Genomic DNA, 22769 nt, shown 5'->3' on the forward strand with positions numbered 1-22769 from the left:
CATTTCTTTCCAGGCTGGAACAGCCTGAGGGGCGGGAAGGGGTTAGGGGAGGGAGAGAGGCAGACCCACGGAAAGCAGAGATAAGATCCAATGACCACACCCTTTGCGCTCCAAGTGACGGGGACACTCACTTCCCAAGCACAATAAATCTCTGGAAAGAATAACTTGCAGGATCCAGGTTTTCCCAGAGTCCAAAACCCCTCCCTTTCCCCGCCCCCCCAAGCCAAACACAGCTGGCTCGGGTGGGGTCGGAGCCCTGGGGGTGTGGCTTCCTCCTGGGCCCAGCCAGCGGTCCCGGCCTCCCCAGGTGACCACACCCTTCCCACCCGGGCCCAGAACTGTGGAAGCCCACAGCAAGTTAGCTGTCACAGCGCTAAGCAATCCTGGAGCCGGAAGATACTCCCCCCTAGCGCAGGGCTATTATTATTATCATTATCATGAGACATAAAAACGGACCCTTCCTTGGGGAAGGGATCTGGGCTTATGGGGATACCTAGGAGCCTCCTCCACGTTATCCCTATTTAGAGGCACAGGGAACCCCCAGTCCCCTCCTGTTGGGAGCCAATAGAGGAAGAAAAGATAGGGACAAGCGTTAAAGAACTACTATGTGCGCACTGTGCGAAGTGCTTCACTAATATCTCATTAGAAGGGCTGCCTCATAAATGTGGAAAAAATGTGTTTAAGTATTGCACATTTTGTGTTACGTACTTTCTGGGGAAGGACAGAGTGTGGGGGGGGGGAATCTGGAACAAAGTTTTGCAAGAGTGAAAGCTGAAAATTATTTTGCACATATTTGGAAAAATAAAAAACTAATATTACAAAAAAGAGAAAATTATCTTTGCATGTATATATATATATATATTTGCTGAGGCAATTGGAAAAAAAAAAAACTAGTACAGAAAAGAGAAAACTCTCTTTGCATGTGCCTTCTTTTTTTTCCTGAGGCTAAGTGACTTGCCCAGGGTCACACAGCCAAGAAGTCTGAGACCAGATTTGAACTCAGGTCCTCCTGACTCAGAGCTGCCCCATTTTACATGTATTTTGAAAAATAAAAGACTATTATTGGGGGGGAGGTGGAAAGAGGGTGCTGTCCCTGTAAAAAGTTAGCATCTCCAAATCTCCTATGGGGAGGCTGGCTTCAAGACTTCTTGTCTCCTCCAGGACTCAGTTTTCCTCTTCTGCAAAGTGAGGGGCTTGGACAGAAGAGTTTCTCAGCCGGGATTCTGGGGGTTGGGGGGGGAGGCAAACATGGGAGGCCATCTCCTCCCTTCCCAGCAGGATGAGGCCCGAGCCCGGATGTCCCCCTGGCTGGCTAGAGGCTTTGTCTTAGCCCAGACTCAAACAGCCTCTCTCTGCTCCCCTCCCCTTTCCTAGGCTTCTGGCCCCAGGATCTGGCTTCCGTGGAAGGAAGGGCAAGTAAACCTGCCCGGCTAATGCTGGGCCGGGCCAGGAACCAGAGGTCCCCCTGGGATTGCATTCCCAGCACCTCTCAATCTGATGGATGCCCCACCCCCACCCCCATCAGCAAACAAGGCAAAGTTATGTCCCCACTCCACTCCAACCAGGCATTTCTCAAAGACAAGAGCCAAATTACGGCTCATTTATTTTACACATTTATATGTGTCTATGTATCTCCTATTTAAGGCATAACCCCCCCCCCCCCGTGGTCATTTCTAGTGCCTTTTACAGCACCAGGTACACAGTAGGTACTTAATAAATGCTTACATCCAGACCATGCCCCAGTACACTACCCAGCAAGCCCAGACTGCTTCCCCACCTCAGGATGGAGTCCTCCAGCTGTTTGACCTTCTGCTCGTCCTCTTGCATTTGCTTCTTCATCACCTCATCCTCCTGGGAATCGGTGGGGGGGGCCCCCTCCAGCAGCCATCTCTCCCGAAGGGCCTTGGACTGTGGAGGACACATCAGGGTGGGTGGTGATCTCTCCTACCACAAAGCCTAGGCTTGAACAACTCACAACTCACAGAGTCACAGGGAGAGGGAAGGAGTCTGAGACTTCTGCTTCCTCCCTATGGATGCAAGTGGGCCCCTTCTCTGCAATTTATATAAGAGCCCAGAGAGGTTATTCCATTACACAGTATGTGCCAAAAGTGGGAAACAGAACCTTGCATTTACAGGTGGAAAGCACCTAAAAGAGTGGCTCCCAAACAGTATTTTCACTTTTTTGTTGTTGTTGGCTTGCATTTTGTTTTCTTTCTCATTTTTCTTTCCTTTTGGAGTCTCTTTTTCTTGTGCAGAATGTTATTTGTGGGAATATGTATGGAAGAACTGCACTATTGGATTATCTGCCACCTAGGGGAGAGGGGGGAGGGAGGGAGGGAGAAAAAAAGTCTAATGGAACACAAGGTTTTGCAAGGAGGAATGTTAAAAACTGCCTTTGTGTGTGTGTTTTGAAAATAAAAAGCTTTAAAAATAAAAATTCTAGTCTGACTTTCTCATTTTACAGATGAGAAAACTGAGGTAGAGAGAGGTTAAGTGATCCAAGATCACCCAAGTGGTACATGACAGAGACTCCCAGAGTCTCCCAGACACCAACTATTAAAGGAAATTGCTATCCTCCTAACTAAAGGAAAAGGGGGGCTCCTGGTCACCAGAGGGACAGGTACCTTTAGATGCTGCAGTTGCCGCCGGTCATCTTCCAATTGCCGCCGTTTATTCTCAATTTCAGTTTGTCTCTTTCTCTTCTCCTAAGGAACAGATGTGAAGGGAGAGTCAGTCCCAAAAAAGGGATTCCAACACTTTTCTTTTTCTTTCTTTTTTGGCTGAAGAAATTGGGGTTAAGTGACTTGCCTGAGGTCACACAGCTAGTATTGTGTCTGAGGTCAAATTTGAACTCAGGTCCTTGACTTCCACTGCTCTCTCCTCTGTCCCACACTTATTTTCTTGCAAAGCTTGGATCTCATAACTTCTCACGTAGGTGCATCCAACCCCGGCTCTGGACCAGGAAAATAGCTAACAGAGCTGGGTTGCAATGCCATTAACCACCAGCAGGTGTCATTACCTACCAAGGGACCTTGAACCTGAACCTTCTAAACTCCAGATTGAATCACATCCATTTATGCAAGTTTCACTCAGCATCTCAGAGCCAACAAATCCTTAGAGACCATCTATTTCAGCCCTCTCTTTTTTTCATTTAAATTTCAAATTTAATTTTTACTTGCAAAAGGAAATCTATTTTTTCTCTCACACTCCCACTCCCATTGAAAAGAAAAAAAGAAAAAACTGAAATTCTTATTACAAACATGCATAGTCAAACACAACAAATTCCTACTTTGGCAGTATCTAAAAAATGTCCCAGCTCGTCCACCATCTCTCTGTGTCCAACCTTCCCCGACCAAGGTGAGCAGAGGCAAAGCTAAGCCCATCCCTCTGGCCCCCCAAGTCATAGGACAGTAGCTTGTCACTCTGTCACATGGCCTGCTTGAAAATGGATGGAGTCAGAGTCCCTCCCCGTCCCTCTCTGAGACTCACTGTTAAATCAGAGATTCATCACTGGATTCAGAGCTGATATCACCTAGTACAACCTCATTTCAACACAGGATGAAAGTAAGAGATCAGATGATTTATTGAAGGTCACACAGCTGCTAAGTGGCCCAGCCATGATGCAAACCCAGGTGCCCTAACTCTAAATCCAATGTTTTTGCATCATGCAATGTTCAAGCTGTACAGTAGGGATGGCAACTATTGCCCCGCTATTGAAAGGGCTTTTTTTTTTTAGCCCATCCCAATGATTTCATTCATGTAGGAAATTTCCAAGGGAAGGAGCAATGTCGTTAAACACATGAGAACTGTCAGGAGCCCTGAGGTAGAGACTGGCCTGTGGTCAGACAGTCTGTGTATGTTACAAGCAGGTCCTGTATCTTGCTGCCATCAGAATTAACTGGGGTCGTGGATGGGAAAATTTTCTCAAATGCAAAAAAGTATTTAAGTGCAATGACCATTATAATTATAATTTATTTTTATTATTAGAAATTTTATAGTAATTATTATAATTATATCCATTATATATAAATTATAATTAATTTTAGTAATAATTAAATTTATTAATTATGATCTAATAACAAATATTGAATGGTCTTTATCATTGCCACACAGAAGTTCTCCATGGATGCATCACTGTGGTGTAGAGGTGACCCTGGGCTCCTGAAGTCTCTGCCAATGGAGCCGGAGCTCTGGCAGGTTGTCCTAGGCTGGAAAGGCTTTGATGATAGGCCCAGTAACAACAGATGACCCGATGAGAAGAATCAGCTTAGAAGCTAAATCTGGAGAGAAACTCTCATCCAGGCCTGGGGGCTGGCCTTAGGGACAGTCAGCATTTTACAGAGGAGGAAATTAAGGCTATATTATAGCTTTATATATTATAAAGGGATCCTAAATGTTGAGTTGGAAGGAACCTCATTGACCATTAAGTCAAAACCTATTTTGTAAATGAGAAAACTGAAGAGGGAGGTCAAAGAATTACTGGCTCTTCTCAATAATGCAGTGATTCAAGACAATTCCAATAGGCTTGGAACAGAAAATGCCATCTGCATCCAGAGAGAGAGCTATGGAGACTGAATGTGGATGGAAGCAGAGTATTTTGTTGTTTGATTTTTCCTTTTCATGGTTTTCCCCTTTTTGGTCTGATCTTTTTGTACAAAATAACAAATCTGGAAATGTGTTTACAAGGAATGCACATACTGAATCTTTATCAGATTGTTTGGTGTCTTGAGGAGGGGGAGATAAGGGAGGGAGGGAGAACAACTTGGAACCAAAGTCTTATAAAAATGAATTAAGATGATTTTTTTTTTCACACAGTGAGAAATGACACCCCCACCTACACCCCCCAGCTTAATCCAACTTTACTAAAGCTCCCATAGGACTAGGAGAAATGTCAGGGTACTCACCGCAATGGCCTGAAGCCTTTCCTGTTGGAAGGTGGTCTCTACAGAGACTCTGTTTTAAAAAAAATTTAAAAATAGCATGAAGTCATAGGTTTGAAGATGTGACCATGGCCCTTTCCCAAAGAGCTGACTCCCTAAAGGCAAAGTTTCTCCCTCCTCCCTATAAACTAGGGTATCCCTTGATCCAGGACAGTTCCAATGATGAAGAGAACCATCTGCACCCAGAGAGAGGACTGTGGGAACTGAGTGTGGACCACAACACAGCATTCTCACTATTTTTGTTGTTTGCTTGCATTTTATTTTTTTTTTCCTTTTTGATTTCATTTTTTTGAACAGCAAGATAACTATATAAATATGTATGCATATATTGAATTCAACATATATTTTTACCATGTTTAAGGTATATTGGGTTACTTGCTATCTAGCAGAAGGGATAAAGGAGGGGGGGGGGGAATTGAACTACAAAGTTTTGCAAGAGTTAATGTTGAAAAATTACCCATGCGTGTTTTGAAAATAAAAAGCTTTAATTAAAAAAAATACTTTAAAAAAATTAGAGTATCCCTATCATCTGGCAGAACAAGACAAGATGTTCATAGGACTCTCCAAGATGACCTAACTTCTCTACTGCTCTCCCTCTCCTGTCAAAAGCTACCTCCTCCAGAAAGCTGTCCCAGATTGCTTAGGCAGGAGAATCCCATCTTTACCTCCTCTCCACCCCCCTCTCTTTCCTCTTGCCCCTAGCAGAGGAGGATGGAGAATCCATCTTTTAAGCCAAGTTTGACATAAGGGAGGATACCTCCATTTCCTGTAATAAAATATAACCAAGTCACTCTTGCTGCAACATTCCTGTCTGCAAAGTGCTTTGAGATCCTCGGACATAAATCCCCCAAAAGCCCAGAACTGCTTAGAACAGCAACACACCCAGGAGCAGACTTTCTGATGAGCAAGGGAAATGCTGAGTGCTAGGGATGGGAAATTCTGGTTAGGAGCCAGGGACCCTAATCCTGCCCCTGTTGTGTCTAGTCCCCATCTGTCCTGGGCAGACACACCATCCTAGGGCCCAGCTCAGCATAGAGGGCAGGACTACGCTATCACTCGATACCCTCCCGTTCCCCACCCCCATCCCATAGCAAAACGATCGCCACCATCTCCTGCCTCTCTCTGCCCCTGGTGCCCTTGGAGCTGAAATTACAGCCGGGTCTGAGGTTATCAATTGCTTCTCTTCCAAGGAAGAGATTTGTCCCTTCACCTGGACTCAGGTATGGGAAAAACCGAACAGTTCTTTGGTTAGAACAGGAGAACTCTAGATTCAGGTTGATATAATTTTTTTAATACTGTATTTAGGGTCAGAGAGCATAGGGCAGAAGATCTGTTTCACAGGATCACTTTAGAATTGGAAGTCTTCAGGTATTATCGGACTCCACCTCCTCAATTTACAGTCACTAACTTTGCTCCAAATATGATGGGATATGATGATCTTGGACAAGTCTCTTCTCTGTGGATCTGTTTTCCTGGACTGTAAAACGAGTCGTGGCCCCAATGCCCTGGATTCTGTGATCTGCCCTTCTTTCGGCTCCAGTGGGGCCCCTAAATCTGGCTAGAAGCCTGAAGACCTGAGTTTTCCCATTACTGCACTGCTTTCCAGTTGGCAAAGGACAGTCCCTTCAAACAATCAATTCTGTGGGGTAAGGGCTATCACAGGGATTATCATTCCCATTTGACAGCTGAGGAAACAGACTCGGAAAGATCTTAAAAACCAAATAATGAAACCGCTCATTTTTAAAGACTGGAAAAGAAAGAGGAAATAAGTTTGCCCAAAGTCATCCATCAAATTAGAAGCAAGGACAGAACTGATGGTTAGATGATATTCTGAGCTCCCTTCCACCTTTAAATCTGTGGTCCCCAAATCCTATGAACCCCCAGATCTCCTAATGATGCTCATCCATCAGAAATCTATAAACTCTTCTCTTCTCGTCTCTTACCATTGATGGCTCTCAATTTCCAAGTAAAAATTCCTATTTAAACACCAGAAACTAGTCCTGGTTGAATTAAGTGAATATAGCCATATGCCCCCAATAAGGCCAAGAGAGACATTAGAAGCTGACAGTTGGCTGGCCCCGTTCAAGCATCTTCAAGAATCTCTGCTCATCACATGAAAAGGAAAACAGACCCAGCAGCTGAAATCCTGAAGTTGGGATGAGCTTGAATGCCTGCCTGTGAGGAAAAGCCCCAAGGAAGTGAGGGGAAAGGGTCCAACGGTAATGGAAAAAGGGAGTAGTATTTATATAGCCAACTATTATGTGCCAGACACTGATCACCTTATAAATGTTATTTTATTTGATCCTCCCCCTCCTGGGAAGGCATTGTTATTTCCATTTCACAGCTGAGAAAACAGAATGACAAGAGTTAAAATTTCTTGCCCAGGGTCACACAGCTTAAGTGTCTGAGGCTGGATTTGAACTAAGGTCCTCCTGATTCCAAGCTCAGTACTTTATCCACCATCTCATGTAGCTGCTTCAATAATCAGACCTTAAAACTGATTACCAAGGACTCAATGACCCAATGGTACTCTCCATTCAGCGGCCCCATGCCACCTTTTGTCAGACTTCCTCCAGTCAACTCTGGGACATCGATCGGTCAGTGAGAGCCACCCACTGAGTCACCAGAAAGGGAATGAGCTCTATACCCCACCACACCTGGGCAAGACTTCCTCCCACCCCTCCCTGAGCTTCAGTCACTGAGACTCTGACGTTAGGATGCAGGAGGCCAGTCTTGATTCTGCCCCCTTTTTCATGTTTGACAATGAGTGAGCCAATTCCCTTTCTGGACTTAGTTTCCCAGGTATAAAAATGAGAGTAGACTAAAGCCTCTAAATTTCATGTTCTAAATCCCCTCCCAGCTCTGACCTCCTGGGTTCTAAGGGCCCTCCCAGCTCTGACCTCCTGGGTTCTAAGGGTCCTCTCAGCTCTGACCTCCCGGGTTCTAAGGGCCCTCCCAGCTCTGCCATCCTGGGTTCTAAGGGTCCTCCCAGCTCTGACCTCCTGGGTTCTAAGGGTCCTCCCAGCTCTGACCTCCTGGGTTCTAAGGGCCCTCCCAGCTCTGACCTCCTGGGTTCTAAGGGTCCTCCCAGCTCTGACCTCCTGGGTTCTAAGGGCCCTCCCAGCTCTGCCATCCTGGGTTCTAAGGGCCCTCCCAGCCCTGACCTCCTGGGTTCTAAGGGTCCTCCCAGCTCTGACCTCCTGGGTTCTAAGGGCCCTCCCAGCTCTGCCATCCTGGGTTCTAAGGGTCCTCTCAGCCCTGACCTCCCGGGTTCTAAGGGTCCTCTCAGCTCTGACCTCCTGGGTTCTAAGGGCCCTCCCAGCTCTGCCATCCTGGGTTCTAAGGGTCCTCCCAGCTCTGACCTCCTGGGTTCTAAGGGTCCTCCCAGCTCTGACCTCCTGGGTTCTAAGGGCCCTCCCAGCTCTGCCATCCTGGGTTCTAAGGGCCCTCCCAGCCCTGACCTCCTGGGTTCTAAGGGTCCTCTCAGCTCTGACCTCCTGGGTTCTAAAGGCCCTCCCAGCCCTGACCTCCTGGGTTCTAAGGGTCCTCTCAGCCCTGACCTCCCAGGTTCTAAGGGTCCTCTCAGCTCTGACCTCCCGGGTTCTAAGGGCCCTCCCAGCTCTGACCTCCTGGGTTCTAAGGGCCCTCCCAGCTCTGACCTCCTGAGTTCTAAGGGTCCTCCCAGCTCTGACCTCCTGGGTTCTAAGGGCCCTCCCAGCTCTGACCTCCTGAGTTCTAAGGGCCCTCCCAGCTCTGACCTCCTGGGTTCTAAGGGCCCTCCCAGCTCTGACCTCCCGGGTTCTAAGGGCCCTCCCAGCCCTGACCTCCTGGGTTCTAAGGGTACTCCCAGCCCTGACCTCCCAGGTTCTAAGGGTCCTCCCAGCTCTGACCTCCCGGGTTCTAAGGACCCTCCCAGCCCTGACCTCCTGGGTTCTATGGGCCCTCCCAGCCCTGACCTCCTGGGTTCTAAGGGCTCTCCCAGCCCTGACCTCCTGGGTTCTAAGGGCCCTCCCGGCTCTGACCTCCTGGGTTCTAAGAACTCTCCCAGCTCTGCCATCCTGGGTTCTAAGAACTCTCCCAGCTCTGCCATCCTGGGTTCTAAGGGCCCTCCCAGCCCTGACCTCCTGGGTTCTAAGGGCCCTCCCGGCTCTGACCTCCTGGGTTCTAAGAACTCTCCCAGCTCTGCCATCCTGGGTTCTAAGAACTCTCCCAGCTCTGCCATCCTGGGTTCTAAGAACTCTCCCAGCTCTGCCATCCCGGGTTCTAAGGGCCCTCCCAGCCCTGACCTCCTGGGTTCTAAGAACTCTCCCAGCTCAGACATCCTGGGTTCTAAGGGCCCTCCCAGCCCTGACACCCTGGGTTCTAAGGGCCCTCCCAGCTCTGACATCCTGGGTTCTAAGGGCCCTCCCAGCCCTGACACCCTGGGTTCTAAGGGCCCTCCCAGCCCTGACACCCTGGGTTCTAAGGCCCCCCCAGTTCCAACAGAGTGTGTTTTAAAAGCCCTCCCAACTCTGCATTCTTGATTCTAAGGTCTCCCTGCCTAGCTTGAATATCCTTGAGCTGTAGCAATTACTGTAGCAATTACCCACCTATGAGAAAAAGCCCCAAAGAAGTGAGGGGAAAGGGTCTAACAGTAAGAAATAAGGGAGTAGTATTTATATAGCCAACTATTGCGTGCCAGACACTGCACTGATCACTTTATAAATATTATGAGCTCCCTGCCCAGCTGACCTGTGTTATTTGGCTCCCCCAGGTCAGTCTGGGAGTGTAGGTGATAATCCCGGGGAGGATGCTGCGGAAGGCCAGAGCTGCCCTGATTGGAGCAGTTTCTGTCTCAGTAGGGTAGCCCGCCCCAGACTTCCAAGTAGCCCCTCCTTCGGAGGGATGAGCTGTTCCTCCCTAGCCGATCAGTGTTGGTCAAGTATAAGAGAAAGGCAGGAGCAGGGAGAGCTGGGAAAACCTGAGGGTTGCTCTCTGAAGGAAGGCCTTCAGAGCAGGTGGGGCCGGGGCAGGGCCCAGCATCAGGGCCCTAACTTCAGAGCTGGCCAGGCCTCCAAAGTCCAGGCCACAGCTCCAGAGTCAGCCAGGCAGAGAGTCCATCCTGATTAGGTCAGCTCCCCAAGAGTCCAACCCCCAGCCTCAGAGCCTGCCAGGCCCCCCCAGCTCTCCACCCTGCCCATCCCCAGGGAAGCTGCTGATCAGTGATTTATCCGGGGCCCCCTCGGGGAGGCGGGTGCCCTGGCAACACCACCATTGCCATGACAACGGCGCTTACCCAGGCGCGGGGGAGAAGGAGCAGCCCACGGAGAAGGTGGGGGGATGGGTTAGCCTCAGGACCCGCCCCGCAGCAGCTCCCCCAGCTTCCTCCCAGCCCCGCCCAGGTCCCCGCCCCCCCAGCAAAGAGAAAGCCAAGGAGGTGAAATAGAAGCTCTTCTCCCAGCAGTCTACACCCCCAGGCCAATCCAGAAGCTCTGTGGCCAGTCCTGGCTCAAAGGCTGGTGAACTTGGGTGTTAAGCTGAGTCTCCAATAAATCTCCCCAGAGCTCAGCAGGAGGGGGTCCCAAGGGGCAGGGGTGGGTGGGTGCCCTGAACTGCTCCATCCCATCCCATCAACTGAAGATCCAGCTTAATCTTCAGGGAAGGGAATTTCCCCATTAGTAAAGAAAGAGCTGGGAGTGAATTACCTCCAAGGACACAGTTTGGACCTTGGCGATTTCTCAGTTATCCAACCACATTAGATGGGTGCACTTTTAGCACATAGTAGGTGATAAGGAAAGCTAGGTCTGCTTTGAAGGTCCCTTCTTCAGGTTCCTTAATCTCTCTGATCCTATTATTTTTACCCAAAGTCCTTGGAATGGAGGGTGGGCCAGAGCTGATTCCAAATTGACCGCACCCCAGAAGGGTTGTGTAATTTGTCCAAATTGCTAAACTGGGTGGGTGGGGACTGGAAGGGGCTATTCTGGCTTGCAGACCACACTAAGCTAGGATATAGTCTGGCTCAGACCAGTCCAGGCCCGGAAGGCTGCCCTGCCTCGAGCCAGCCCCTGTGCGGGGAGGCTGACCCTGCTGAGGGGGAGAAGGACGTCTGGACATCAGGAAGAATCTGGACACATTCCTCTGTTAATTATTGAGAGGAAACAGCTGCTTCAACCTGGGACAGACCTGACTAAGGAGGCCGACGCAGGGGGTGGAGAACGGCTGCCACAGGGGAGGTCTCTGCTTGGCTGAGGGGCCCAAACTCTAACCAGAGGGGTGACATCTGCTGATCAATTCTCTTCTCTAACAGAGAAACCCGGGAGCCCAAAGTCCTGCGTGGACATCCACTGTTCCACAGAACAATTCCAAAGCCGGATTCCAAAGGCTGGGAACCAAGGTGCTTTGGAAGGCCTGGGACCCACATGTAGGGGAAGGGGAGCCCTCAAACAAGAGAGCCTTAATCCACACTCTGGATTGCTTTAAATATTTGGATATTGTAAATCAGTTTTACAATTTAATATAATTACATTACAATTTTACTATGTTTCTTTTGTAATCTTACGAACTTTTATGGATTCTGAGAAGTCCATAGGCTTTACCAGAATGACTGTTAAAGGAACCCAGGGTCTGGATTAAGAAAACCCTCTCATAGCTGGGGAGCCTGAGTCCCAGAAAGGGTCACTATTGCTATAGATAGGGCCAAAGGGGGATGGTCTTGACTTGGGACTGAGGTGGCCTGGGTTTTGCATTTCCTTGATTCTCCACTAATTTGCCAGGCTCCTCCTTTTGGCCAGACCCCCGATCTGGACTGAGGTGAATTTCTGACCCTCGCCAGGAACTCTGGATAAACTCTAGAAGACTTCCTGGAGGAAGTGAGCCCTGAGGAAATGTTTTTTGGCCCAGAAAAGGTTTGCACTAGTTTCTCAACAGTGCAAGCAGAATAATCTCTACCATCTTCATCCCTCTAAGCCTCCAGGCCCAAAGCCTATAATTGGATAATTGTTCTGTCCTTCCCTGACTCTATATACTCTTTGGGGTTTTCTTGACAAAGATACTGGAATGGTTTGCCATTTCCTTCTCTAGCTCACTTTAGAGAAACTGAGGCAAACAGGATCACACAGCTAGTGAGCATCTGAGGCCACATTTGAACTCAGGACCATGAGTCTTCCCAAATACTCCCCAGTGCTCAATGCACTGTGTTTGTAGCTATCCCTACATGCTCTTTTCTCTTGTATCTTTCTCTTTCTCCATCGCCCATGATTTGGGCACACAGGAATTACCTAATAAGGACCCAGTCTTTTCCTTCCGAGTTTTCAAGTTTCCCAGTTACCTCAGGAGACCGATTTAAACTATTCAAGGTGTTCTACAACCAGCCATTAGATACCTATTAGAATTCTCTGTGCCTCAGTTTCCTTATCTGTAGCACTTTTGTCCAGGGGGGTCATCAGCACTTACTACTTTCCTAGACCTCAGTTTTGTCACTTGTAAAATAAATCAATTGGTGGACTATTTGACTTGGTCCTAGACCCCAAAGAGATAATATATGTACTTTGTATTTTGAAATACTTTGCAAACCCCAAAGCACCATATTGATTAGCACCCTATATTTATTCCCATGGGCAGTTGGGTTCGACTATAGTACATAGAGCACAGGGGCTGAAGTCAGAAGCCTCATCTTCCAGAGTTCAAATTAAACCTTAAATACACATTATTCATGTGACCTTGGCCAAATCACTTAACCTTGATTGCCTCAGTTTCCTCAACTGTAAAATGAGCTGGAGAAGTAAATGGCAAACAGCTCCAGTGTATTTTACAAGAAAACTCCAAATGATGTCGTGCAAAGTCTGACATGACTAAACATTTATTTCCATTTATCTCATTTTTCTCCACTATTCTTTTTATTAGGCAAAACAGGAGGATCCTCTCAATCCCCACCAGTCTGCTGCCTCTATTCACACTCTTTTCTGTGTTTGAAATGTCTTCTCTCCTTCCAGGGGAAAGGGGGTCCCATTACTTAATCTTTAAAATCTAGGGCTAATGTCACCTACATCAGGAAGCCTTCCATGATTGCCTCTTGAATAAAATTTCCCCTAGGGCTTCCCATTGCATTTTGAACTTCAGTGATGTATTTATTACATAACGTATATTATAATTATCTGTGTCATGTTGTGTATCATAATTATCTGTGTCACCTTATCTCTCTACTAGTCTTGTGATAAGCAGGAGTGTTAGAGAGAAAGTCTCCAGGAATCTTAATGCAGAATAAACTACATAAAATCACAGAAAATTGATGCTGGAGGTAGTCAGAGAAATTCAGTACAACTTTGGACCATGGAGTATGATGTCTAGAGCAGAAAGGAGCCTCAGGTCACCTTGTCTAACCCCCTCAATTCACAGATGAGGAATCTCTGAAGCTCAGGAGTGATTGACCCAGAGTCATACAATTAAAATAATACTAAGTAATAATAATAATATGATGAGAGCCATCTATACCCAGAGAGAGGTTTGGGGGGACTGAGTGTGGTGGATCACAACACAGCATTTTAACTTCTTTTGTTGTTTGCTTGAATTTTATTTTCTTTCTCATTTTTTCCTGTTTGATCTGATTTTTCTTGTTCAGCAAGATAATTGTATAAATCCTCATGCCTATATTGGATTTACATATATTTTTACCATGTTTAACATATATTGGATTACCTCTAGAGGAGGGGTTGGGGGGTAGGAGGAGGAAATTGGAGCACAAAGTTTTGCAAGGGTCAGTATTGAAAAATTATCCTTGCATGTTTTGAAAATAAAAAAGATGCAATTAAAAAAGAGACACAAACTGAAAAAAAAAAAATCCAAGTTTCTTACAGGGCAAAAAATAATACTAACCATTAACATTTACATAGCATTTACTATGTACCAAGCACTGTGCTTAGGCAAGTGCTAATGTTATCCCCATTTTACAGATGAGGAAACTTGAGGCCAATTTTGCTCAGCGTCCCATGGCTACTAAGTATCTGAGGCTGGATTTAAACTGAGATCCTTCTAGTAACTCTGTCCTCCCCATGATGCTGACCCTAAGTTTCCAGTAAGCTCCTTGGAGACAAGAACAGTTTTACTTTTGGCTGGTACACAGTAGGTGCTTGTTTGGCTTTGCATGCCCAGGGTCTGGCAGGTGCTTACAGGGCAGAAAATAATATCCCCCATAGGACAGGGGACCACAAAATTATCTCTTCTATGGCCCCTTCTTTGTCTTCAACAGCAACCATTCCAGCTCAGGAATTTTGCCTATTGCACTGATCTCTGGAGCCTTTCCCCTGCACACTCCCCTAATCAATGCTCACAAAGCACAGCTCTCACTGTGTCATCCCTTGACCAAAAAGATCCGTAGCTCTCTACTTCTTCCAAGATGCACTGCAAGCTCCCCTGTCTGGAGTTCAAAGCCCACTATGTCCTGTTCCAGCTGACCTTTCCAGACTGTTACATATTAACCCACCTTCACCAAACTGGCCTTTTTGCTATTTCTGTACAAGAGGGAGGGCTCCAGCTCTGGTATCCCTACAAGAGCTGTTCCCCAGGCTTGGAACACACTCTCTCCTCATCTAGGACTCTTAGAACTTTCTTCAAACTTGGTTCAAACACCTCAGCCTGCAGGGAGCCTGGCCCCCAGAGAGCCCAGATGCTGGAACCTTTTATTTCCTATAGTCTATGCTTTATTTATATGGGCACATTCCCTCTCCAATATAGCACCTAAATTAATTAGCAAACGGTGATCATTTAAAGAGTAACCTGGACTGACTAGATCAGCCTCCCTGACAGGAAGTCACCAGCTCCTTTCTGGTCTGTGTGCCTCCCTGCCAGTGGTGGGATTCTAAAGTTACAATCTTCCCCCAGAGTTGTATCTATTCAAAAAGTATCTTCTATTGATACTATAATCCAAATTACAGTGAATAGAGTGCCATGGCTGGAGCCACAAGAACTATTTCAAATCCAGCCTCACATACTGACTATGTGATTCCAAACAAGTCATTTCACCCTGCTTGCCTCAGTTTCCCTGTGTAAAATGAACTGAAGAAGAAAATGGCATCTTTGCCAAGAAAATCCCAAATGGAGCCATTAAGAATCAGAAAGAATTAAAAACAAAAAAACAGCCTATCCGGGAAAAAAAAAAACAACCACTGATAGTAGACTCCAAATGAAAATCCAGATGGCACAATAGTTAAAAGTATTGAGCTTAAATTGAGTTTTGATGCTTCCAACTAGTGAGTGACCCTGGGTAAATCACTTAACAGCTCTCAGTCTCAGTTTCCTTATCTGTGAAATGAATGAAATAGCACTTTCCTCCCCAAGGTAGTTGTGAGGATAAAGGGAGATAATGTGTATAAAGTGCTCTGCAAACCTGTTTAAATGCTGGCTATTATTACTGTGTATACAAAGACAAAAATGAAAAAAATGACAAGCCTTCAAAGATCTTCCTAGAGTCCAGAGGTCATCCAGGGATTGGTTGGACAAATAGATGATTTCTAGGGTCTAGGGTTTTCCTTTGCCAGTAGAGATAAGACAACATAGATATCTCTTTAATATACAACATTCAAGATAAGTACCTGAAGAAGCTTTTCCTGATTTCAAATTGGAATCTTGTCCTCTAGTAAGTTATCTCTACATTATTCCAAGTGTTTGTGAGAAGGGCTCACACACAAACACAAGCACACAAACACATTACACTCACATTCAAATAGCAATATTATTCCTTTTACGGGGAAGATCACCCTTACAATCTTCCAAATCTTCTCTCTCCCTCTTTATCAGAGTAATTAAAGCACACTCATAGTCAGGCAGTGTGATAGAAGCTAAGGATACAAAGACAAGAATGAAATCCTACTACCCCTCAAGGTGCTTATGTTTTATTTGGAAGATGCTGGGTCACACATGAGTAAACATAGGTACATAGAAAAAAATGGGGGGCAGCTAGGTGTTGCAGTAGATAGAGCACCAGCTTTGAATTCAGGAGGACCCGAGTTCAAATCTGGTCTCAGACACTTCCTAGCTGTGTGACCCTGGTCAAGTCACTTAACCCCAGCCTCGGGGGGAAAAGAAAAAAAAAAAAAAAAAGAAAAGAAAAAAATGAATTCACAGCAATGGAGTGTAGAGCAGAGAGGAAAGACTTCTTGGTGGAGGTGGAAGTTGTGCCTTGAAGGGAGGCCAAGCAAGTGAACAAGCATTTATTAAGTGCCTCTCATGTACCAAGAATTGAGCTAAATATTGATACAAAGAAAGGCAAAAATAGACTGGAGCTGAGAGGAAGAGCATTCCATACATGACGAAGGACAGGAGCAATCTATACCTAAACACTAAACATTCATATTTTATAGGTGAAAAAAAAAAAAAAAAAAGGAGACCCTAAATGTTCAAGATTACAAAGCAAGCCAGACAGATTTTTAAAGCCAAGTTTCCTGATTCCCAATCCAAGAAGCATCATCTGGTGTGGTCCCGTTTCCCCTCCCCCCCAGTCCTGATTAACTTGTATCTACATGTCTATGAATGTCGTTCCCTTTAGGCAGAAACTTTCACTTTTATTTCTGCATATCTAGTGCCTAACTGTGCTTGGCAAACAGCAAGTATACAATAATTGCTTGCTGATTGATATATCAAGTATCCAATGATAACATAGCTAATTTTTATAGAGAGCTTTAGGAATAAAGGGATAGGGAGTGGCTGCGGGATTTCATTAGCACAGAGAGCTCTCAGAAGAGGAAACTATCTCTACTAATACTGGTTTAGCACCTTGTGGTGAGCAATCTAGTACACTGAGGGGTTCAGTGCCTCACCCACAGTACCAGTCAGTATATAGCAGTATATCTGCTTTGTGGCCAGTTCCATTCTACCCTGCCCCCCTGGCTTTCACATTCATATATATTTAGGAATATATTTTCACACATTTCACATTTCACTGTAAAGTTTACAAAATGCTTTCTACAGGATTATGAATATTATTGATAGTGAATAATTCCCCCAATAATAATAATTATCTACACAGATGCCTTCCGTTTGGGTTCTAGAAATCCCACAATCCCTGTGTTTTCCATGGACATGGAACATGCTCAGAGATGTGCTTTAACGAATGAATGAATGAAAAACTCCAGCCCGTTTCTCCAGATTTTCCTATTCTGTACTTCTATCTCCTATAAAAGACACCCAATATTCCTCCCAGCTCTGCTGGTTCAAATCTCTAAAACTAGCTTTGCAGACCCAGTTCAAATGTCAACAAGCCTTCCAGAATTGCTACCCCCACGTTTCCTGCAACCCGACAGGAGTGATCCCTTCCTCCAAAAATGGTCTAATCATCTCTGAATGGTGAATCTCCTATGTTCAAGAACGAGGTTTTAATAGATCGTTGCTGATCCCTCCCTTCTCCAAGTCCATCCTTTACCCAACACCCAAATTCTCTTCTCCTAAAGCATGTCAATCTCTTACTCCAAAACCTTTGAGGGCTCCCTAGTGCCTTTAGGACAAAATCCAAACTTCTCAGCTGAGCGGTGAATGCCCTTGAAACTCTCACTCCATCTACCTGTTGTTTTTTTTAAATATTGCTCTCTCATTCACACGCTAGGTTTTGGCCAAGCTGGATTCCTCCCAGATTGCATTGCATCCTCCTGACTGTTCAATCGGAGAGATCAGCCCCCTTGCTTGGAAATCTCCCTCTCTTGAAATCTTTCTCTCCCTCCAATGTCCATCTTAGATGCCACCTGCTAGCTCCTCCTGGAAGCTTTCTGATACCCCCTGCCCTTCACCTGAAAGCATTCCCCGGAGTTGTGAGTCTCTTTTGTCCTTAGTACAACTTAACTCCAGTGTTTTTGGAATCCCCCTTATTAGATGGTAAGTTCCCAGAGGACAGGGTGGGGGCCCAATTGGTGTCTCATCAGCTGGCATGGAAATGGAGACACTTAGTAAATACAGAATAGAATTAAATTATTTTGGCCAAGACTTCAGCACCGGGGACTAGGCTGCCATGGGGGGCTCTCTACCAAATTCTCCTTAGGTCATGGCTCAGCCATACATGGCAACCTCTGGCTGACTTCTGAGGCAAGTGCTGAGGTAAACAAGGGAGGAAAAGATGAGGCTGGGCTGGGCTGCTCTCTCCCTCCAGGGCCCCAAGGCTCAGGGCTGGGTTCCCTCTGGGATAGGGCTTTGTCTGCTAGTCAGGAGTTTCTAAAGCAAAAGGGGCCAAGTTTCAGGCCAAGCCAAGGGTGGGGCCTCCTCAGTCATGGGGTGAGAGGACTAGAGAAGGTTCCTAGAATCACCATCTGCGATCTGGAACTCCAGAGCTACAGGCTCATGTAACAGAGGGAAACTGAGGCCCCCTTGGGAAAGGATGGCAGGGAAATTCAGGGACCGGGCAAGGCGGAGCCCACATGGCTGGACCTCCCAGTTACGGCATCGCTCAGATTTGGCTGGGAGGGGCAGGGTTTAGCCAGAGATCCCAAAGCACCTTTCTAAACTCTGGGAGCTCCTCATACTTTAGAGAGGGCAGTGTCCCAGCTCAGCGGCCACCTTGCTAAAGGGGCTTCCCAGGAGCAGTCCCCCCCAAACTGGGAACCGCGGGCCTGTCGTTCTCCAGTAACTGAAGGAGCCAAGCAAGGAGATCCGGGCCTCTCCCGGCTCAGTTTCCTCGTCTGCAAACTGTGGGGGTTACTCTTAACTAACAGTGTCCCTTCAACCTGAACCCTCGCTCCAAAGCTCACCTTCCACAATGGACTGTTCCCAGGTCCCGCTCCCGCCCCCTCGCTTTCGAGCCGACCCGCCCTCCTGCCGCCCCCCGGGTCAGTATCTATCCGGTAGGGACAGTTCTTTCTTGCTGTTTCAGGGTGGGAGAGAAGGGCCCATGTTTTCGGTTTGGGATCCCGAGCTTAGCACACAGTAGGCACTCACTATCGCTGACTGACAGGAGGGGGTGGGGGAGAGTGGGAAGGATTAGCGCTACGGGAAAGCACGCGGAGGGAGTTGGCCGACAGTTCTATTAGCAGTGACGAGGAGGTGGCCATCACGGTACGAAGAGTGAGAAGTTGTCCGAGAATTAACAAGCCTTTATCCCGAGAGATCGGGGCTGGGGGAGGGGCCGGGGATGCTGCCGGGGAGGGAGAGGGGTGACGGGGTGAGCCCAGCACTTTGGGGAGGCAGGAAAAGGGGACTTTGGCAGAGCTCCCAGGAAGGAGCTAGCTGAGGATGGAGGGAGGATGGAGGGAGACCAGGACCTGCGGGGGGGGGGGGGGGAGAATGGGGATGAGAACGCGGGGCGAGGGCACCCGAGGAAACCTTGGCGGGACCGCAGAAGTTCCGAACCTCCTTCCCCAGGAGGCAGCGGGGCCCTGCCCACCCCGAGCCCGGCGGAGCACCTGTGCCTGGCGGGGGTCGGCCCAGGCCCTGCCCTTGGGTCCTCGGGAGGATGTGGCCCACAGCCGAGCAGCTCCCTTCATCCCTTTCCCGCGGAGGGAGCATCTTCCCGGAGCGCAGGCGGAGGCAGGGCTGGGCGGCCAGGCCCGCACCACCTGCGGGAAGCCTCCAGCCCGAGCTCCCGACGCCCCTCATTTCGCGCCCCCCCCCCCCCGGGTGCAGCGGGGCATCCACCAAGGGGTGGGGCTGGCCACTGACAGCCTCGGCCCCAGGAGCAGACCCAGGCTATTACGGCAGGCCTTCCACCGCGAGCGGCAGAGGGGGGAGCGCGGGCCCCCGCCGGAGCCTCAGACTCCGGACCAACCTCCGCTCTGCAGCCGGACCCCCGCCGGCTGGACCCTCCGCCCCGGAGCGCCCCGGCTCCTTGTTCCAGACCTGCGGCCCCCGGATGCTCAGCCCCCCCCCAACACCGCAGCCCTAAGACATCCCAGGCCCCAGAGCCCCACGCCCCACTCCTCCAGGTCCCCCACCCCCAGACCGGCTACTCACTCCATGGCTCCCGCAGTCCGGGCGTCTGAAGCTGGCGGGAGGAGCAGAGGGAGGAGGAGGAGGAGGAGGAGGGGGAGGAGGCGGCGACGGCCCGGGAGGGGTGGGGGGAGGGTGGGGCGAGGGGGAGCAGCCTCGGGGGCGGAGGGCTGGGCCCCCGCGGCGGGGGCGGCGGCCGGGCCCAGGTGGAGAGCGGCGGGGAGGAGCCAGGTCGCGGATCTCGGCGCCCGAGATGCCCCCGCGCCCGCTGCGCCCTCACTCCCGCCGGCTAGCGCAGGGGCGCGGGGCTGCTCCGGGCTGCGGGGCGCGGGGGCGGGCGGAGGCTCCGAGGCATCGCAGCCCCGAGACAAGGGGAGGGAGGGAGAAGCAGCGCTGTTATTGTCCGGGGCGGGCGGAGGCGCCGAGCGAGGGAGCGAGCGGGCGCGCGGGGGAGGGCTGAGCTGCGGTGGGCCGGGCTGGGCCGGGCTGGGCTGGGGCTGGGCCGGGGCCCGGGAGCGGTGCGACGCCGCCCCCTGCCGGCCGCCGGGCGCCACTGCGGCCTGCCCACTCCCCAGCCCAGCCCCACTCCTCCGAGCGCCCCCGCGCCCCGCCTCGTCCGGAAACACGCGTGGTACCCGGGTCTCGGTGGGAGCGCCGGGATGCGCGCCTCCCTCCCAGGCCGGATCTTACAGAGGAGGGAAACCGAGGCGGCCACGGGGCTTAAACCGGGGGGCGCGGAAGTGACAACCTCCGGGGCCCTAACCCCCCGCGCGGACCGGCTGCCTCGGTTTCTCCAGGGGTAAAGCGGTCCCCGGCCCGCGCGGGAATTCCTTCCCCTCATTACTCGGTGGCGAAGGCTCTGTTCTTGCCCTGTCCGGGGGGACAAGTGAGCGAGCTCGGGGGGTTCGGTATCCAAAGAAAAGAATGAGGAGAAAAGGCCGGAAAGCGGCGTGTTCCAGATTCTACCTCTCGGGGTCCGGAAACGCCCCCGGGCGCTGCCGCCGGCTTCCCTGTCATAAAGGTGAGGGGAAGCGGCGGACCCGCTTCAGTGACCCGGCTCCGGGTCCGCCAGACCGAGGCTCCCGCCCCCCACATGGCCGCTTCTTCTGGGGTCTAAAACAGCAAGGGTCATGAATAAACTAAACTGAAAGGAGGCGGCGGGCCCTCCAGGTACTTGCACCGGACGTCTCGGACTCCCTTCCTCCCAGCACGGCCACCGCTCGGGTTCCCATCCCGGCCGCTGTCTGCACTGTGCTGCTAGCGGTGTCTCTGCGCTCCAGCCCGTCACTCACTGTCACCCGTTAGATCTGACCAGGGCACCCCCTACTCCACTGGCTCCCCAGCATCAGAGTCTTCCTTTTTTTGGACGGCATTTTTAAATTTATATCTAAAAACAATTTTTAAGAGTCATTTTTAAAATAAAATTTTCTCCCTGGGTCTTTCTGGCCACTTCCCTAAAATATTAACAATTTGATATAGGTTATGTATGTGCAATCATGGAAAACATTTCCAGATTAGTCATGATGTAAAAGAAGAAACAGTTTGGAAAAAAAAAAAAAGTTACAGCTTGCAAAAGGAAAAAACCATGAACAAAAATAAAGAAAGTGAAGATAGTGTGCTTCGATCTGCATCCAGTCACCGCAGCTCTTCCTCTGAGGTGGACAGCAAGAGCGCTTTGGAATTGTCTTAGGTCGCTGTATTGCTGAGGTAGCTGATCGTCTCACAACGAGGCTGTTGCCGTGTATATTGTCCCGGTTCAGCTCACTTCACTTTGCATCAGTTCATACAAGTTTCTCCAGGTTTTTCTGAAATCTGCCTTCTTATCATTCCTATAGAATAGTATTATATTAATTACATTAAGACAATAGGATTCCATGACATTCATAAATCACAACCTGTTCAGTCATTCCCCAATTGATGGACATCTCTCAATTTCTGATTCTTTACCACAACATAAAGAGGTGCTACAAGTATTTTAATATAGCTAGATCCTTTTCCCTTTTTAAAAAAAAATCTCTTTGAAATAGACATTGATGATATTATTAGATCAAAAGGTATTCACAATTTGATAGCTCCAAATTGCTTTCCAGAATGGTAGGATCAGTTCACAATTTCACCAACAATGCATCAGTGTATCCTAATTTTCCACCACAAGATCAAATACTTTCATTGACTAATGCTCTCCCCAACCCATTGCTGGAATGCTCTCCCTCATTTTTGCCTAAGCTTTCCCAGCTATAATCTCATCTCTGGAAGAAGCTCTCCCCAGCCCGTTTTTAATGCCAATCCCGCCCTCTATTCATTATCTCCAACTTATCCTGTACATATATCTTGTTTGCTAATAGATGCCTACTCCTGTTCCCAAAAGACTCTGAACTATTTGAGGTCAAGGTCTGTTTTTGCCTTTGTTTGCCACCCCATGCTTAGCATGGAGACTAGCATACAGTGGGCTCTTAATAAATGCTTGTTGATTAACAATTCTTTTTTGTTTTGTTTTTATTAAAGCTTTTTTATTTTCAAAATATATAGTTTTTCAACATTGACCCTTGCAAAACTTTGTGTTCCAAATTTTCTTCTCCCCTAGATGGCAGGTAATCCAATATATGTTAAACATTTTAAAATATATTAATTATCTTGCTGCACAAGTAAAATCAGATCAAAAAGGGAAGGGAAATGAGAAAGAAAACAAACTGCAAGTAAACAACAACAAAAAGAGTGAAAATGCTATTTTGTGATCTACCCTCAGTTCCCACAGTCCTCTCTCTGGATGTAGACATCTCTCTTCATCACAAGATCATTGGAACTGGCCTCAATCATCTCATTGTTGGAAAGAGTCACATCCATCAGAATTTATTATCTTGTAACTGTTGCCATGTATAATTTTGATCAACAATTCTAAATCTAGATTTAGTTTAAATACCTCCACAGCCAACCTATTCCATTCTTGGATAG

At 48.4% G+C, this 22769-nt stretch overlaps 1 protein-coding gene across 2 annotated transcripts in view; it reads right to left on the reverse strand.

Annotated features, from left to right (window-relative positions):
* PALM (paralemmin) overlaps positions 1–20275 on the reverse strand; it is a 29983-nt gene extending 9708 nt beyond the window's left edge. Inside the window, exons 1-4 of one of the 2 annotated variants that reach the window (XM_074301953.1) lie at positions 19842–20275; positions 4905–4953; positions 2625–2705; positions 1778–1908 (exon numbers count right to left, since the gene is read on the reverse strand). In XM_074301953.1, coding sequence (XP_074158054.1) covers positions 1778–1908; positions 2625–2705; positions 4905–4953; positions 19842–19846 — 266 coding nt within the window. In that variant the 5' untranslated portion in view covers positions 19847–20275. The remainder of the gene's footprint in view (positions 1–1777; positions 1909–2624; positions 2706–4904; positions 4954–19841) is intronic. The other variant, XM_074301947.1, reaches the window with a different exon arrangement.
* Positions 20276–22769: the final 2494 nt, after the last annotated feature.

Source organism: Sminthopsis crassicaudata, chromosome 1 (genome assembly GCF_048593235.1).
Source record: "Sminthopsis crassicaudata isolate SCR6 chromosome 1, ASM4859323v1, whole genome shotgun sequence".
NCBI lineage: Eukaryota > Metazoa > Chordata > Mammalia > Dasyuromorphia > Dasyuridae > Sminthopsis > Sminthopsis crassicaudata.